The following is a 20,078-nucleotide window of genomic DNA, read 5'->3' as shown; positions in this document are numbered from 1 at the left end:
ATATATATATATATATATATATATAATTATCAAACAAGATTCAACGAGACAAAAACTAGGGCAGACAACGTTGTTATTACTAATTTCGGCAAAATAATATTTATATAGACTACGTGTTCCGCTTTGAACAGAATATGTTAAGGGCTAGCATATGAGATAACATTCTTCCACTTCCTTTTGTAGATATTTGAGTTTCTTCTTATTTAATCTATCCAGTGGCCGTGCTTTGAGACACATGGTCATTTACCATGTAAAATTAACTAGTAACTAATATACATGTGTGCGTGCGTGTATATACAAACTAGCAGGCCGTCTGGCGTTTCCTATTCGAAAAATACATTTAAATGATATTTTATTCGTACAGATTCTGTATTTATTATTATGGAACCAATTTTCTATTGCACCGAATATATATTGCAACGAATATAGACCAGTAATTCAAGACTAAAAAAAAAAAAATGACTTTTGTGCCATCAGTTAAAATCGAAATCGAAACATTTAGATCTCCAGCGATATTTGTGATCATCTAAGCTAAGAATAGATGGATATCAAAACTTTAAACCTAAACGGATTTACACATATAAATGTAAATTTTGCATTATCCTCGGGTGGCCTCCGGGCCTTGATAAGTGGTGATTCTTGTGTGTGTGTAATACATACATACATATATATATATATATATATATATATATATATATATATATATATATATATATATATACTAGCGGGGTAGACGCCTGGTTTGGCTCGATCGAAAAATACGCTTAAATGTGATATTTTAATTTGTTCAGATTTCGTATATATCATGATATGATTTCAAACGACAGAAAAAATGGATGCCATCAGCTAGAATCAAAATCGAAAGCACAACTAGCATTCAAAGCTGGTGAGATTTCCACTGTAACAACGTGACATGTATATGAACTGATTAAAAATTAAAAATAAATTAAGATGAATGTATAAAATGTATAACGATTTGTTCAATTTAGAGCTCGTTAAAACTATTTTAACCGACTAAAAACCGTGTTACATATTTCAGAGATGCACCTGGTTTCATTGACGTGGAATAACTTTTTATTATAGTCGAAGACGATTAGAATTGTGTTCAACAGCCTTTTATATGGCAAAAGATCAAGCAACGTCAGTGAAACCATGGTACATCTATGAAATATATAGCATATCGATTTTAAATAAATTCTTTATATTTTAGCTCTCATATTTACGATCAATGATTTCTTTTCAATATATATATATGTGTGGGGGTTATTGAGATGTAGCAGTATATATATATATATATATATATGTATGTCTTGGAAGTTTTTTTACCTTTAAAACAATAGGAGAAGATGCTCTTAGTCCCAAGTTTTTCGTTGGAAAACTCCTTTGCTTGTCGGTCAAGTAATCTCTTGCAATCACTGCATTAGTCTAAATATTGTTGTAGGGATCATCAGAGATGTCAACCAAGAATATCACTCACGGGATTTTAAATACACACGCACACGCTTACACATAAAACGGCATGATCTTTGAAAGAAACATTATACCACTTGTGATGGGAGCAACTGGCCTAATAAAAACGAATCTTCAAAAGTACTTGTAAACAATCCCTGGAAAACCGAGCTGTAATGAAATACAAATAGCAGCCATAAAGGGAACAGCGTCTATTCTTAAAAGAGCCCTACAATATGAATTTAAATCGTAACAGAATCAAGTGTTCGCTCCAGGAGGTTTGAGTCCCTTGATCTCTTAATACTAATTGAAGTAAAATAAAAGTAACGAGGTGTGTGTGTATCGGCATAATTTTAGTCGAATAAAAATAAAATTGAGGAGGTTCCCAGATCAGTGCTGAAACCACAACTCTCACTCCATAGCAGCTCCCCAACCGGTCGTCTGAGATCCTGTAAACTCGTTTCCTAACGTGGATAAAGTTAGAGGGGCGCACCACGACCGGTTTTAATGTGTAGGATAGCCACCCAACACTCTCCGAGAGAAAGTGACACTTATCTCGAGAAACTGCATGTATTTTGGTGTGGTACGCTTTAATTTCATTTTTACTCCTTTGGTTTTAAAAATTCTTCCACATTTTTTTGTCGTGTCCACAATAATTACTATACAGATGTCCGATAATCGATGTTTCTGTCATACTTCCATCCGAAACCGTGAGAATGTGTTCGTCTGTCACGATTAACTTTTATAGTAGCCTTCTACTCAGTCCGTGATTATTGACGTTGAAGTATAATATCTTTATTTGCGTCCACACATATCTTTGCTATGTCAGTCCTTTTATCTGTCACGTTTAAGGTTTAAATAGGGTGCACATCGCTAGACGCGTAGTTTTAATAGACGTATATTAAAATAACGCTTATTGTTGATTTAATTAGTTCTGGTCTGTTATGCCTCACGCTTCATATTGTGTTCATATTGTCAGGTGCCGGATATAGAGTTTACTGCTGTCCTCGTCATGCCGTAACTCCTTTTTTTCCCCGGTAGTATTATCAGTAATAGTAGTATTCGACGTATTAAATTTTAGTAGCAATATTAGCAATAATGTTATTACTAGAAATAATGTAATTGATTAGAAGACTTAGTATTAGTAGTAATAGCATTATTATTATTAATATGATTAAAATATATCATGTTATTTTCAAACAATAAGATTACTAATAATAGCAGTATTATTAATAAGAGTAATAGTAACGCCCTTAGTAGTAGTACCGAGTAGGGTTTTCATACATAGGTTGGCATTACTTAATTAATTCTTCATCAAGTCTCTACAATCGCAAACGGCGAGCACTCTTCCCAGAACAACATCAGCTGTCTTGAATAATGCAGATATTTGTAACAACGGTGTCGTTTTCACGAAGTTTGAAAATATCATTATGAGAAGTAACACTGATTGTAGTTGTAATAGTAGTGAAGCATTAAGCAACTGGTGTTTATTTATATTACAACCGTTCCTGTCCTGCTTCAAATTGTCAGCTTCTAACAATAATAGTATAGTTTTTTTTTCTTACTTCTCAAAATGTCCTGAATGAAATTACCACCACCGTTAACTTTATGTCCCCAAACATTTTGGTTTAATTCTAAAGAAATAGCTGTCTTTTGTGTGATTATTTATTAATGTTATTATTCATAAATCATCTTGCGTTCTCTCGCCTGTTGTTAGCAGTGATTTTTGCGTTCATATAACCCAGTGCTTTCCCTGGAGTCTGGGTGACAGCGAATCTCCCCGGATGTCCAGTTACTCCCCTGTTCTATTTTGATGTTATTTAAACTCATCTAGTGCTTATTGTATTAGCGACCATTTCTCGTTGATAACGACTGAGGTGTTTTTTTTTTGTTTTTTGTTTTTATCTTTGTATGTGTTTATCGGTAGCAGTAGTAGTAGTAGTAGTAGTAATAGTAGTAATACTAATAGTAATAATAAAAATAATAATAATAATAGTGCAGCTATATTTATATCGCAAATGTATTGTCATTAACGATAGCTGTGAAGAAAGAACAATTGCGATTTTCTTTTCGTTTCCTTTTATTTCATATTTAAGTACATTAAAATAGATTATTTGGTATTTTATTTTGTATGGTCATCGCATTCAAAAACATCGTTTGGGGAGGGGGGGGGCTAAGTAGTTCTTAATTTTTAAATAAATAAATTATATGACCGTAGTTTATTTTGTTCTTTTTCTTCCGTTTTTACGAGTTAACGTCGGTCGCTTCTTTCTCTCAGCGGGACAAGAATACAAGTGCTAACGTTTTCGAGAAAATCGTCCAACCAAAAGTTGTTCGACCGTACTTTGAATTTCGTCTCATCATTCGCAGCCGGCGAACACAAGTGCCGACAAATTTAGTAGCAACGTGGGGCGCTGTAGGCACCACCGTATACTTGACTTTTTGTAACGCTTGTATGCGTGTCGGCGTTCAGGACTCTCAGGACGCTAGCAACCTAAAGGGATGATCTTTTTAAAGAAAAGAGTATATTGATGATATCAATCACTCTATTATAAAAGTGAGGTTGTAATGGGCATAGACACAGTTATGGAGTGTGCGTACCCGGTTCAAATCCTATCAATGTTACTGGATCATGTTCAACAATAAATATAATAATAAGAAGCTTGAGAAAGTTATTAATTCATATAATCTCTCTCCAGCTATGGGTCTACATAATTTCTCTCCAGCAATCGATTAAATAGTAGAGCAGACAAGACACTCGAGTATTAGTTATGCAATTTATTATGGAGAATTAAAATCTCCAAAACAACACTAGTCTTCCTCTGGCATTATTACCAGTTGTTTTGAAATTCTCCTTTTCACTGGAATTAAGCAATTTCGGCACAGAAGATGTCTGGTTGAGGACAACAATTGCTTCATTGTAAAATCCCCAAGTAACCTTTTTACAGAGGATATCTATTGTCTCTCGGGTGCGAAAGGAAACGTCAGCTTTGTTTAATAAATATCATGTTTTTGCAACTATTCAATATAATTTACGAGTTTGGATCAAATTCATGTAATGAAACAAATTAAACCAACTAATATATATATATATATATATATATATATATATATATATATATATATATATATATATAATATAGACACGCATATATATAAACATACATACAACCACGCACACACATATAAAACATCGTTAATTCATTACCCACTCAACATCAACCGTATAGCGTAATGGTGAGAAAACTTGACTGACATTTGGGTGGTCGGGTTTCGATCCTGGCTTGAGGTATTTGCCTGTCTAGCCGCACTGATGAGTTGTGAAACAGCGAAACAGTACTGTATGTGGATGACTGTATATATACATATATATATGTGTGTGTGTGTGTATATATATATATATATGTGTGTATATATATGTGTGTATATATATATATACATATATATATATATATATATATACAACACACGGAGATATATAAACCAAATGAATCGGAATCTAATGCCGAAATTCCATTTATATTATCTAATCTGATTATAAATCTTGATTTTTATTTTCACTTGAAGAAAAACGGTTATTTTTTTTTTTAAATATATCTTATAGAACTGCTATCGTCATCTCGCTCCCCAACTTGGGTGCAATTGTAAAAGGTGCTCTATACTAAGATTAAACAGCAGTTTTCACGAGTATAAATTTAATGGGAAATTTACTGATGCTAATAATTATCTATGTTTTGTTAAGGTGAAGGTACATAATAGTTAACAAAGTTCCGCCTCCCCATATTAAGAATAGATTTCTAAATAATAAAGTGAATATATAAAAACGTATTCTTATATGACGAGGGCAAGAGTTTGTTTTTTAATATAGTGTAAGCCAGATATAAGAGACCAGAATATAAGACAAACGGATATAAGAGAGATTTTCTCTGGTCCCAAATTAAAGTCTGTGTTAATGTACAGTGTAACCCGGTGTACTTTCTTTGCTTTTGCCGGATTTTTTATATATCATTTCGTGGTGTCTGCATTCGTTGCGGACGAAGTTTGACTTTATAACTTTTTTTTTTTTACTTGGGAGTCACCTATTAAGGTTCGAAGGCCACTCGAGGATAAGGGTTAAAGAATGTCAGGTAGTAATCGTTAATGGTGTGAATTGGGTAGAATTTGATTATTTATGGGGACGGCTCTATTAAAAATTATAGAAATTAAAAACATATATAAAAGAAAAAAAACATTGTAATAAGGTTTGGCGACAAGACTATATGGAAATCATTAATTATTCTCAAACACCAGATATTTCTGTCATAAATTGAACTAAATAAAACTTTAATTTCTCAGTAAATTCTGTTAAACTTAGTTTATATTTATTTAGATTAAAAATATTTTAAACAAATCTGGTTTTACAAAAAGTAAAACATTAATTCAAGCTTTTGATTAAGTTTCGAGTGTTGCTTATCAATAACCAAGAAAATAGGTTCGTCCTTGTCACAAGCAACTATTTATGAAATCTTATGTTATTTTATGAAAACGTACTTCGCATTAACACGTATATAAGATACAAAGAAGTGCATTGTTCACTTATAGTTATGCTATTCTTCGTCAACGGTGTAAGGAAGTTAAGTTGTAATCCAGTAAATAACTGTTAGTTTTACTTTTGTGTCGCATGCAGTGACGTGACGTGAGGGTGACTTAGGCTTAGTTATCCAGGGCGCAAATTTTTAGAGGTCGCAAAAGTTAGTTGCAGACATTTTCTTTCCGTTTCTGCATTCGGATAAAATATTTTGACTTTTGAATAAATTCGAATATACGAGCATTAAATTCACCTTGCTTTAATATATGATTTTTAAGATATTTTTTATGAGCTTATAAAAGATAATTTCCTGTCATCAAACATTATCTCCTGTTTCTGGAAAGAGTTGGTTTACTGCGAGTTGCAGAAAAACGCCATTAGGTTAGTTTTCCGTTATTTTTATACAAGACCACTGACCTTCGAGGGTGGGACTATTTTGCCCCACTTCCTGGTTTTCAACCACATCTTGTTGCAGTGGCACCTGTCTATGATACCTGGTGCAACATTCTTATTCTTAGAATTGAACCGGCTTTTTGTATATTTTTATGAAAGGGGAGTCACCGCTTATCAAAGCCCAAAGGCCACTCGAGAATAAGGGTCAATGAGTGTCAGGTGGCCGGTGAGACAGCGCTGTGATTATCGATAATCATGGAACTTTAATAGCTTTTGATTATTTAACAGAACATCTAGAAATTAACTTGTTTGCATTAGACTTGAAAACGGCTGTGTTATAGTCAGTTGGGAAGCAGCCTCGCCGTATCATGTTCCACAAACGAGTAGATCTAGTAAAAAACTTTGGTCATGGAAGTTTCGTTTTGTTTTAGGCGCCACATGAAAATGAGGGAAATTATTGACAGCTGTTGTAGCTAGACAAGTGTTTGCTGTGAATGTTCTACGGGGAAAAGGGGCCATAGATAGTCGAGGGCCTACGATGAAAATAACGAGGGAGCAAAGGTAGACTTGATACATCTCTTCTGTGAGAAGGAGTAAGTAGAAAGAGAATAGAGATTCGCCCACTGGATTTCGAAGTTGGTTTGTACCCTGAAGATTCAGAAAAGGGTACTCTTAGCAACTTGTTCCCAGATGTAGCAACAGTAAGACGGAGGAATTTCCTAGGGAATATTAAATTTACAATCAGCCCCCAGTCGCATGTATACTGCAGTGAAAAGCAAGTAATTACACAAAGCAAATTATTTTTTGGTAAAAAAAAAAAAAAAAATAAAAAAATTAAAAATTAAAAAAATATATATTTTAAACCGGTGGATATATTTTAAGTAGGATAGTTCAGAGAGTAAATGTGATATTATGGCGAAAGATAGAAAGGAACATTGCTTGGAAAACTGCATCAGAATGCGTCTAAAAAAATAAAATAGACAGACGATGATCACCGACTCTTCGCCCTTCACACTTTTAATGAGCTTGTGCTTAATTTGTAAATTTCTAATTGTTCTATATCTACAAATAAATCATTTAATGCAATATGCTCCGACAAACCCGCTGTACTAGTGCTCTCTCGACGACATATCCTAAATAACCTGACTAGCAGCAGCAAACTTTAACACCTTCACAGTCAAAGTACGCATGATACCAGAGTTTTATACACTAATATATTTTCTCTCGAAAGGCTAGACAATGGAATCCCTCTCCAGTTTCCATATTTCTTGAACGGACTAACATGCAGAAGCTTAAATATAATATGAATAGAAATCTTGCTGTTCAACTCCCGACATAGTGTCCTTGTATGTATGTCTCCTAATTTGCAGTAGTCCTTTACATCACATTGAGATGACTATGAGTAAACAAAAAACAAAAAAAAAATCAAAGTGTTGTAACTATTCCGTCCTTGAACACAGGAGAGGAAATCCTACTCGACTGAGGGAATTTTTATTTTTGTCCTATTCAGTTAATGAGTTATGAGTAAAGTGGATATTTTCTGTATTAACAGTTTACATTACAATTCTATTATGTCAGAGTGAGTCTCGCATTATATAGCCTTATGGATAAAATTTAAATACCACATGGTTCTTAAAATTTTCAGAATGGAACAAAGTTGGTGACTATCGCGCCAGTCTAAGGAGACAATCCTCCCAATCATTATCTAATCCCTTGTTAAAGCGTATTGTCTGAGGTGCTGTCACTGGGAGATGCCTGCATTCGCCCAGAGTCACCTTAAGGGGTAGGAAAGTTAAATTTCATATTATTAATAGATCCCGTGTCTAACTCTATTGTCCTATGCACCAGCTAAGTACACAAACTCCAAAACCATTTAATTAATAACATTTCAGAAATTGTTGTTTGGTGAAATTGTGGCTAATTTTCTATAAAAGGTGGTTAAGTTAATAATTGTGACAATGCGTTCATTTATAAAATAATAAAAGAACAATTTCTGGTTAATTATTGTTATTAGGACAATATGTAATTAAAGATCTTAGTATATATATATATATATATATATATATATATAATATTTACTATACAAAAGTTGCACTTACTACAGAATATGAAGTATGTACATCAGAACAGATAATTATATAGTGTCCACGTTTATTATTAGTTGTAGTAGTAGTAGTAGTATAAATTTATTCGGCGTGTCTATTTAAAAGACAGCACTAAAACCGCCAAACACTGTCATCTGTTCATAATGTCAATAAAACTGTCATTCGAATCTTTTTTTTTTACATCACTTTTTATTAAGTCATTTCCATGACGTCATTATAGCTGCACGGGGACATGCAAGCAAACACCAAATTTTTGTTTTATGCAAATTTGGCCAAGATGATTCTATTTTATTTTCGAAATTGAAAATCATTCTTGTAAAAGTATAAAAAATATAATAGAGCAATCGATAAAAATAAATTACCTTGAATCAAAGTTTTGCAGTTTTCTATGAAAAGGCTGCATTAGTTGAGCAAGAATTCAATCTAACAGCATGTTAATTATAGAATTTCTATACAAATCAGTCCGATAAGAAAAAAAAAGGATATGATGTCTCTACTGATCTATGCCGATGGGGCTGGTAAAGCATTTTGTAGGCTGCAGCGTGCTTATCTTATAGTGCAGTGCACCTTTTCCCTCTAAATATCACTGCTGGCCTTGTAGCAAAGACGTACATTATTCATTTAAAAAAACAAACGTACCTTTTCTATCAAATGCAAAAATGCAAGCGACGCTCTACCCTCTGTCTCGACTCAACTTCCTTTTACTTCCATTTATATTTTTTATTCATTTATTTATTTTTATACATACAAGCAGTTAAAACTCACACCGATAACAAGCCTTATAGCATCGATTCATCTTATTTATTAACTTCTTTAGCCGACTTTTTCAATCTGATTTGTTTCATGTTTATTTATCCTATTCTATATACTGATTTGTCATTACAAACGTTTGTCTTTTTATATTCTTTTCATTTTTACAGAAAAAATATGATACAATATTTTTTAGAAGTAATGTACACATAAAAAACAAGATGTAAAAAAAAAAAAGTTTTCCTATAATATATATAGGCACATACATTATATAAATACACTCATACATTTTATATATATATAAATCATACATTTTATATATATATAAATCATACATTTTATATATATAAATCATACATTTTATATATATAAATTATATTTTTTTAAATATATATATATATATAGAGAGAGAGAGAGAGAGTATTTATATAAAGTATGAGTTTATATATATATAGGCATAATGTATGGGTGTATATATCTAATTGTATATATGAGCGTAATGTTATATATATATATATATATATATATATATATACTAATAGGCGCGTGCGGCATTGCCCGCCGTAAAATACGCTTAAATATGATATTTTGATTAATGCAGATTTCGTATTTATTATTATATTATATTGGACCCGGTATATAGTAATGATTTTAAGTTTTTTATAAAAGTGACTTGTGTGCCACCACCGAGAATCGAAACATAAACGTTTAGCTTACGGTTTACTTTTTGCTTTGACGTTAATGCTTGAACTATGAAGATATGTTTGCTGCAAGGCTAAAAATTAAAACAGGAACCAATAACTATTACGTTACGCATGTATATTCGTTATGCTGTCGTTCGGCGTTCACCTGGCAAATTTATTTATTTTTTTTTTTTTACACTTGTGCACCGATTTTCCCCGGCTAAAACCCAAATATAAAGTTTTGCATGGGTTTGATTCCCCTATATATTAAGTTTTATGTCTGTAGACCAAAAACTGACTGAGGAGTTTGGTAGGCAAATTTTTAAAACTAATATATATACGCATACATAAATATATTTAGAAAGAAGTTTGTGTTTACTATAAGCTTTTTACGCAAATATTATGCCAGTATAAATCATGTAGAATATCTGCATTAATATAATCACACGTAATAGTTAACTAAAGATGATCATCCCCTAAGAAACCCTAAAAGTTAATAGGGAATTAAAATAAATGTTTAAAATAATATGCAAATTAGCTAGATGTTTGAAGATGAATGCAGTTTCACGATCAATATATAACAAAGTTGTATTTTCGTTTCAATAGATAGGAAAAAGGGTTTTTAATATGAATCCACAAAAAATATATAGGAGTATAGATATATAATGTATGGGAGTATTTTACATAATGTATGAGTTTGTTTATATAATATAATATATATATATATATATATATATATATATATATATATATATATATATATATGAGAGAGAGAGTACATATATAATGCATATGGAACTACATTTATGTATATATGCGTGTATATATATGTGTGTGTGTGTGCGTGTAATGTATCTCTCTCTCTCTCTCTCTATATATATATATATATATATATATATATATATATATATATATATATGAACACACACACACATTGTATTACTGAAAATACATGCTCATGATATAAAATTATATCTTTCATGCATATTTCTTACGTCAGTACTTACTTTAACAGTGCTCAATACATGAACAGATATAAGTAGTAGTATAAAATATATTTATGGCAAGTGAGCTTCATAGAAATATTTTTGTTCCATTCCTGGGTGCAAATCGTGAGGCTTAATTCACTTTCCTCAGTTCCAGGAATTATTCAATCATTGAAATTACCTTAACGATCTTCCTCGCGTTTGTATGCATTGAAACTATGAATTTCTATTCAAATCTGTAAAGATGTTAAAGGATGCATTGAGAAACGCTTGGTGATGGGACGTCCCAGGAAACTACTAAAAATGCAAAGAGAAGCCAATAAACGTAAGTATATGTGTGTATCAATAAACGATATAATAACAATATTTAAAATACACGTGCTCTGCGAATGATTCTGATGTAATAGGGGTTCTTTTGATTCATGCTTTTGTCTGCGGATACACTGCATGACATGAGATCTATTATTTGAATATGACTGCAATTGTGTAGGCATTAACAAGCATTGTAGTAGTAGTAGTAGTAGTGTGCTCGTGCCGAAAAAAAAAATCTTTGTCCCTACTTACTTGTCTCCCTACGAAGACAGTTACATACAAAGTCTTTCTTTTTTTTTAATGTGCGTGATATCCAACCCCACCCCGCTCTCTAAAGCAACATTTTCGATTGGGGCAAAAATAAAAAATTGCCCCAGTCTAGAAGGATGTTTTATATACTGAATAAATCAGTATGTTACAGGTGCTTTTACTTGATAGAATTAAAGAATATTATTAATGAATTGTGTGCTGTAAAACTCTCTTTGGTTCGGTTGTTTTGGTTTACGGCATATCTACCCTTTTTATGTTATTTTCTACTGAATTATGGCATTGGTCGTTTTAGTAAAAGAGTGTATGCTTCAACTTATTCATAGCTTCAAGTATTCATGGTGTTTGGTTGTTTTATAGAGGAAAACTGTTGTTTTGGGTTTTTGTTGTTTTGATTTGTTGTTTTTTTTTTTGGGGGGGGGTATTGTTTTTTTTTGGGGGGGGGTCGCTTTGTCCGAACCATCAAAACAATACAAACAGGACATGATTGAGTTTATTAAGGGAAATGGAAAAAAATCAACATAAATGCTTCTTGGTACATTTTAAGCCCGGATCTTCGTATTTTAAAGAGCCTGATAATACAAAAGCTCGTCAAAATAAAACAATGGGAAAAGTGAAATAAACGAACTATATTCTTGAAAGAAAATATGTTAAAGAATGAAATACAACTATTATAAGTAACTTTTATTTAAAAAAAAAAACAAAGTTTCTGTTTTTTTTTTATTTTATTTATATTTTTTTTTTTTTAGATAAAACAATACTAATAATTCCGCCAACCATTGTTAATGCTTGCTTTCGTTTGAATATATACACCATTATATAATTTAGCGAAACAAGTAAAAGATTAGCTATTTTAACATATGCATATTGGAACAGAGATAACAACTTGTGCAATATTATTTGTTATTCGTTAGAAACTCTCGCACATGCAGTAACATTGGCAAAAACTCATCAAGTTTGTATGATATGTTATTTATTCATTAGGAGTTATCACTCGAGTAATTAGAAATGATCGCTCACTTGCACCAACAGTATACAAATATATTGGACACTATTTAAATAAATACTAGAAAAATCTCCACAAAAATATTCAAATATATTACTTTATAATATATATATATATATATGCGCGTGCGCGCACTGCACATTGAAGACACATATGTATATGCATGCATTAGTGTGCATACTGTATTGAAAGTGTGTTCTCCAAAGTACAGTTAATCGATAAGTAAATAAATCAATAGGTACTTACGATGAAAATCCCCCCAAAATGTGAACATTTTAAATTCGGAACCTGTGATAAAAACAGATTTTTTTTCTTTCTCTTTTATTATTAACACTGATTTTTTTTTTTTTTTTTTTTAATATAGGTCGTCGTATACATATGAAGTGTTCGGGCCGTTCGTCTTCTATCAACACCGCAAGTCAATATCCTTAAGAACGGATAACTACTTACTTCACTCTCAAAGTGAAGAAGTTTTTTGCGATTTCAACAGCGGACAATCTGAAAAGTAACAACAATAACAACAACAAAGTGTTCGAAGACACCGATTATGCAATAAAAATAAATAGAAAATAATAGAAAAAAAGAGAAGACGGAGAAAAGATAGAGGAAGAGCAGAATCCCAGTGCGTCCCGCTAAAGGATATACCGAATCCTGTCAAAAAAAAAAAAATCTGTCGACTATGGACCATATCTGTAAGAACACGTCCCCTTCTGTTATGAGAAGAAGCGCGTACTGGCACCACTGTTTACTACTTCGCCGGCACCGCCCCCACGGTGTTAGGAGGAGCGGCAGCAACCGTGGTGGTAGTCGCAGTAGTAATAGGAGTACCCAGAAGAAGAAGAGAAAGAATAACAACGCGAAAAGTGCAGTAGTCGCGTGCTACAGCTCTTCTCCGACTGATCATTTCACACCATCAGCAGGTCGACACAGTCGCGCCTCCTCGGCCAAAGCCGCTAAAAGACTTAACAGATGTACTACCGGCAACACAACAGATCTTACTGACAACAAAGGCAGTAGCAGCATTGTCATCGCTGACTTACCCCGAGCCACACATACCAACAACAACCAGTGCCCGGGCTGCCACGCTGATGGTACTAGCGGTAGTACGATTTCTACAGGGACTTCGCCTTTCTTGAAAATGATGGGGCCTTTCCTCGTCAACTTTACGCTTTGGACTATTTTATGCAGCATGATTATAGGGCCCGTCCATGCTCAGCTGATAGCAAACGACAATAACTTTTATTTAGAACGGGACCCTTACAAAAAAGTTATTACCTTAAAACGGACTATTGAGGTGGATTACGGACGGACTGTCTATATTGATCCTTACACGGATCTTCGGTTACACGTGGAGCCGAACGACCGGTGCGTGGTTACGGTCCTCGAAACGGACGTACTGTCACAGCGACCCGGGAAACTTACTCCGGTCCATTTTCCATGCCGGTTCGGACCCAAGGACGTTCGTTACACACACTTCGGTGGCCACAGCCCCCGAGAGGATTACATCCGAATGCAAATTCGCTACGACACACAGACACAAGCCATCATAATCCCTTTCATTTTACACATCAATGTATCGTTTAAAAAACTTGATATTATCAGGCAGAACACCCCCGTTTCTGTACGGAACATGGATCTTAGCCAACCCTTTAGTCCTGATAATACGCAATTCTCATATGACCCTTCGAATCAGGTGTGCAAAGTGACAATCTTAAGTCCGGCGAGTGGCTTACCCCGCTATGGCCGAATTGTAAACGACACTACCTCGCTTACCATGATAGACTGTGAGGAATTTTTACAGATGGGAGTCCGATACCAACACATGGCGAGATCTAAGTCGCCCCGCAAGGATTATATACCATTATTGGCAGAATTGCTGGACCACAATGGTACCTTAATAAAACACGAATATTTCCAAAAAATGGTCAGGGTTCGATCAGGGAAAAAAAATTCGTCTCCCAAAATTAACCCTGGTTCGTCCCTTGTTATGGACATTGATCAATTTGCGATGACAGCCATCACGGAGGAAATTCTTTCAGCTTACGACTCGGAAACCTCTGAGGACCAGTTAATGTTCAATATCACGCGACCCTTAGCAACTGAGGACGGGTTTATTGTATCGACAGACGATCTCGAACTACCAATTCAGTCATTTTATCAGGGTGACATAAAAGACTTGAAAATCGCTTATAAACCACCCAGTAAGGATTCTCCAAAGAAACGACGGATTTTAAAAATAGAGCTTGAAATTATCGATACGGACGACGGGAAATCGAAACCCGTCAATCTTACTGTGGTCGTCCGGGAAATGAATCCTATTGCTCCCATAGTCACTAAAAACACGGGTATACAACTCTTCGAGGGGCAATCGCGACCTTTATCACGCGACATCAATCTTGAGATATCCGACCAGGATAACGTGCAGGATATAACCCTCAATGTTATTCGGGGATCGATCCATGGGAAAATACTCATCGACGGACTTCCCAAGAAATTTTTTACACCCAAAGATATGGACGAAGGTCGAGTTATTTACTATCATGATGGTTCGGATACTTTTAGCGATAACATCATATTTCGATTAACAGATGGCTCCCATAAAGTCGAGTTTCTCTTTCCTGTGACGATTTATCCACAGGATGACGAACCTCCGATTCTCACGGTAAATACGGTTTCGGAAATCCGGAAAAATGAATTAGCGGATATTACGCCATTTGTGTTGAGCGCTTCGGATGTTGATAGCGAAGATTCTGCAATCAAGTTTATTACTGAACCGCCCTTCTCCAATGAGGGGTACCTGTTAATTCGACAATATCAAGTTCCGGGAGGCGATGATATTTCCAATTGGAAATTCGTGGACGGAGCTTACGAGCGCATCATCAGGGAATTTACCCAGCAGGATATTCTCGATGGAAAGGTGTTTTACCGGCATGTTGGCCCACACCGTTCAGATTTTGTTTTAGACAAAATAAAATTTAAGCTGGTTGATAACGGAGACCCACCGAATGAATCGGAATTCCATGAATTTGTATTTAAGATATTCCCGGTCGATGATCGACCACCCTACCAAGACACTCGAAGCAGTTTGCTCATGAACGCCGACGAGAAGAAAATGACTGTTCTTAAAAAGAAGTTTATTCGTTTCACCGACGATGACTCTGACGATCGTCGCATCACTTACACGATAACTGTACCGCTACATGATACAAACCCGAATACCCCCATCGGGGCCGGTCAGATCGTCTTTTGCGATGACAACAACGTTGAAGTAACCATTTTCTCTCAGGGGCAAATCAACCATCATCAAATATGTTACAAGCCCCCGAAAAAGGATACGGGACTTGTGGCCAGAATTTTACAGTTTACGTTCGACGTTGAAGACATATCCGGGAATGTGTTCAGCGACCAGATCTTTACAATCCGTTTGAAACCCGTCAACGATAAACCACCTCGTGTGATCAACACGGGTTTCTCTGTTCCTGAAAACGGACAGACAGTGTTATCTACGGACTTGCTAAATGCTGAAGACCCGGACAGCGCTGATAAAGATATTTATTTCCTAGTCGACGTCGCTCCTAAACATGGCGTTCTCATGCGAAATCTTGAAACAATTCCTGCGGGAGAACAGTTCTCCAAAGAGGACATCATTAAAGGAACAGTGATCTACAAAAATAACGGAGAAGATCAGACTTCCGATCGTTTCTCTCTGACTGTAACCGACGGAGTACATATGACTCCAGCTAACGTCAAGATTTCCATCTACAATATTGAGGATGAAATACCAAAGATGATCATGACAAAACAACACCATGAAATCCTGTACACTTTGCTTAAAGTTAACGAAATGGGTACAGTAACCATAAATACTGACAATCTGAAATTGTCTGATGAGATAAATCAAAATAAGAAGATGACATTTATCATTACCAAGCACCCGTTAGAAGGTGTTATTCTCACTGAGACTTTTACTCAGCAGGACATTATAGATGGCAAAGTGAAATATCAACATACTTCCGGTGAAATTGGAACAGATTTGCAAAAGGATACTTTTGAATTGATGCTGACCGACGATTCGGATGACTTGATTGTCGACGAAAAGCTAGTCGAACAAATCCGAGTCGGTGTTGATATCTTACCAATGGATAATAAATCTCCCATCGTTACCCTGGGAAACTCCTACACGGTACCTGAAAGCAAGAAGAACGTGATTCTTACCTCCCACCTGGATGTGCACGATGAAGACACCGAGGAGGAAGATGTTATTTGCACGATTCTCGTCAAGCCTAAATACGGATACTTGGAGAATATTTCTCCAGCACCGGGCTCTATGAAATCCCGAGTCGGAATACCTATTACGGCCTTCAGTGTGCAACAACTGCGTTTACAGAATATCAATTACGTGCAAAGTGTTCACGAAGGGCTGGAAGAACGTAGCGACAGTTTTACTTTCAGTTGTTCCGATGGAGTTAGTTTCTCCCCGAAGTTTGTTTTCCCTATTGCCATATTACCGGAGAACGACGAGACACCGAGAGTGTTTTTAAGAAAATTCGTCGTGCCTGAGGGAATGTTGTTGACTATTGACTTGCCGATTTTGAACGCGGTTGACACCGACGAACCACCGGACTCTCTGATGTTTTTGATCGTTGAACAACCAAAACACGGCAGCCTCGGAAAACAGACCCTAGCCGGAACGATCAGCATCACTAATTTCACTCTGGCTGATATCACCAAAGACTCGACCATTCTTTACGAACATGATAATTCAGAGACAAAGACAGATTCAATCAAATTCATTTTGACCGACGGTGTACACAACGTTTCCAAGACGTTACCTATCGAAATTCTATCCGTTGACGACGAAACGCCGACACTGAGTGTAAACAACGGTTTGAAAATTGAGAACATTGGCGAAACAAAGACAATTACTAACAAAGATCTCAGAGCCAAGGATCTCGATTCAGATGACGAGACAATTCTCTACTTCGTTCGATTGGAACCAAGACACGGTTATTTACAACGAATCCAAAATGGACATACGCGAAACCTAACGTTGGGTTCGAATTTCACCCAATACGATATCGATCAGAAAAGGATTCAATATACCCACACAGGAAACGAAGGTGTTCGGGATATGGTAAAATTCGATGTGACTGACGGTGTCAACCCCCTAATCGATCGGTATTTTTATATCAACGTCCAGAGTAGGGATGAGGTATATCCGGATGTGATTAATAAAGGACTCGAATTACCCGCAAGTGGGAAAATTATTCTGACCATGAGTTTCCTGGATGGTATAGATATAAATTCCCCTGATCAAAACCTTCAGTTTGTTATCACAAAACCACCGACTAGGGGCCGTTTGGAAAACGCATTTAACCCCGGAATACCAATAACTAGATTTACACAATTCGATTTATACGACAACATGATTTCATATGTGCACACTAGCAATGACGAAATGAAAATGGATAGTTTTATGTTAGAGGTGTCTGATCCTTACAATCCTGTTGTGAGGACCTTCAGGTTTTCTTTGAGCGATAAACATAATAAAAAGCCGGTGCTGATGTTCGATGTTCTTCGGGTAAAAGAGGGCAGTTCGCGGTTAATCACACCGTTAGAACTAAAAGCTGACGATCGGGACACGAAAGACGAACTGATCGAATTTACTGTCACTCAGGTACCGGTACACGGCAACCTATTGCACAATTACTCAAGGATTGTCACCCGTTTTACCCAGGCCGATATCAGCAATGATTTAATTAGTTACCAACACGACGGTACGGAGACACGCACCGACAGTTTCTCTTTTACCGTAACCGATGGAACCCATTCGGATTTTTATGTGTTCTCCGATACCAGTTTCCCGAAGCGTCACCCTCAAACCATGACTATCGAGATTTTGGCAGTGGACAACGGAATACCCCAGATTTTTATCAATAAGGGTGCCTCGTACTTAGCCCCTCTGGAAGATGGTAAGATGGGTTACACACTTTCAAATAAGGTTCTTCTGTCTCGTGACCGAGACAGCCAGAGCGCGGAGTTACACTATTATTTGACTGTACTCCCTAAACATGGATATATGTCCAATTCGCATGGAAATACTACAACGGATTCATGGACACAAGGTAAATCTCTTGTTTGTTTTTTTCTTTTGCTTTTATTTTTCTAATCTTTTTTAGTTCTTTCGGTTCGATGTCTGCTAAATGTTTAGCATTCCTAACGTCTAAGCATTCTGAAAACTTCCAATTTTATTCCATCCAGCATTCTAAGGTCTCTTTGTTCCAAATTATAGTTCGAAGCAATATATATATATATATATATATATATATATATATATATATATATATATATAACATTGTAAGGTCTACGTAAGTCGATCAACATTTCAACATTTTGATGTTTTATTATTTATTTTATGTTCTTACTGCAATATCCACTTAGTCTTGAGGAGACATAAAAATGCTTGTACGCTGATCGATCCGTATAGATTCCTTACAATGTTTATATAATTGTATTTATATAAAAGCTATACACTCGTATTGAGCATTTTTGATGAAATATTAGTTATTTTACCGCATGAAGCAATGTATCGGAACTTAATAAAACAATTCACACACATATATATATATATATATATATATATATATATATATATATATATATATAAGGTTGTAAGTATATATTTAATACTAATTATTATTAGTAGTAGCTGTAGTTGCAATTTGATGGTGACCACTATCTAACATATACAAATGACCCCTAATGATAAATTTAGTTCAATTATGTCCAATAGTTTTAAAGACTTTACGTATCTTGATATTAGTTGTATTCTAGGTAGCAACAGTAGTATTGTTCATTTCCTATTACACATTCAGCATTCTACTGGTAATTCATACGAAATTTAGTGCACTTACAACATTCTTAGTCTATATGTGTGTATTATTTTTAGTATTAAGTCGTAGCAGTAGTAGTAATTATAATATTAGTTGTAGTAGTATAACTTAGACTGTAGACCCTTCTATAGCATGACTGACATCTTCATCACGCCTCACAGCCAATTTAGTGCAAATATGTCGAATAGTTTTGGAGCCTTTAAATTATCAATTGATAGATAACCCTTCTCAATTATACTATATATGACTTTCTTGAACGTTCAATGAGATCTGCTTTTAGATTAGTGTTTGATATATTAATTCGGGGTTTATAAACAATGGTTAACAATAAATAAGCAAGGAAGAGGAAAATTGCACTGAAATCGTAAAATTAAACATTTGCAGCAAATAAAGTAACAAATAAATTGTATTCCATGTCTAAAATAATGTGTAAATAAGAATATATTTTATAAAATGTTACGACACTTAGAACTAGGAAATTTCATATTATTTTTCATCGGACTACTGTTCTCATCCTGAGTGATTTTCAGAACGTTTCGGTCGATATAAGATCCGATCTTCTTCAGGTGTATCTTGTTGAACTCGGGAATATTTCTGTCAAACTCGGGAATTTGGACACTATTTCGAGCGGAACCCTTTATTTAGTTCACGTGGGTAGTCTGCTCTT

General features: G+C 34.9%; 1 protein-coding gene across 1 annotated transcript in view; it reads left to right on the top strand.

The window, feature by feature from the left end:
• The window catches only part of LOC145283629 (FRAS1-related extracellular matrix protein 2-like), an 855,643-nt gene that overhangs the window by 6,798 nt on the left and 828,767 nt on the right, over window positions 1-20,078 (top strand). The window contains exon 2 of the mRNA XM_080132581.1: window positions 12,883-18,643. Coding sequence (XP_079988707.1) covers window positions 13,198-18,643 — 5,446 coding nt within the window. The 5' untranslated portion in view covers window positions 12,883-13,197. The remainder of the gene's footprint in view (window positions 1-12,882; window positions 18,644-20,078) is intronic.

The sequence above is a fragment of the Euprymna scolopes genome, chromosome 8 (assembly GCF_053919585.1).
Source record: "Euprymna scolopes isolate OS-2025 chromosome 8, ASM5391958v1, whole genome shotgun sequence".
In the NCBI taxonomy this organism is placed as follows: domain Eukaryota; kingdom Metazoa; phylum Mollusca; class Cephalopoda; order Sepiida; family Sepiolidae; genus Euprymna; species Euprymna scolopes.
The sequence above is the reverse complement of the archived record's forward strand: the minus strand, read 5'-3'. Positions and strand labels throughout refer to the sequence as shown.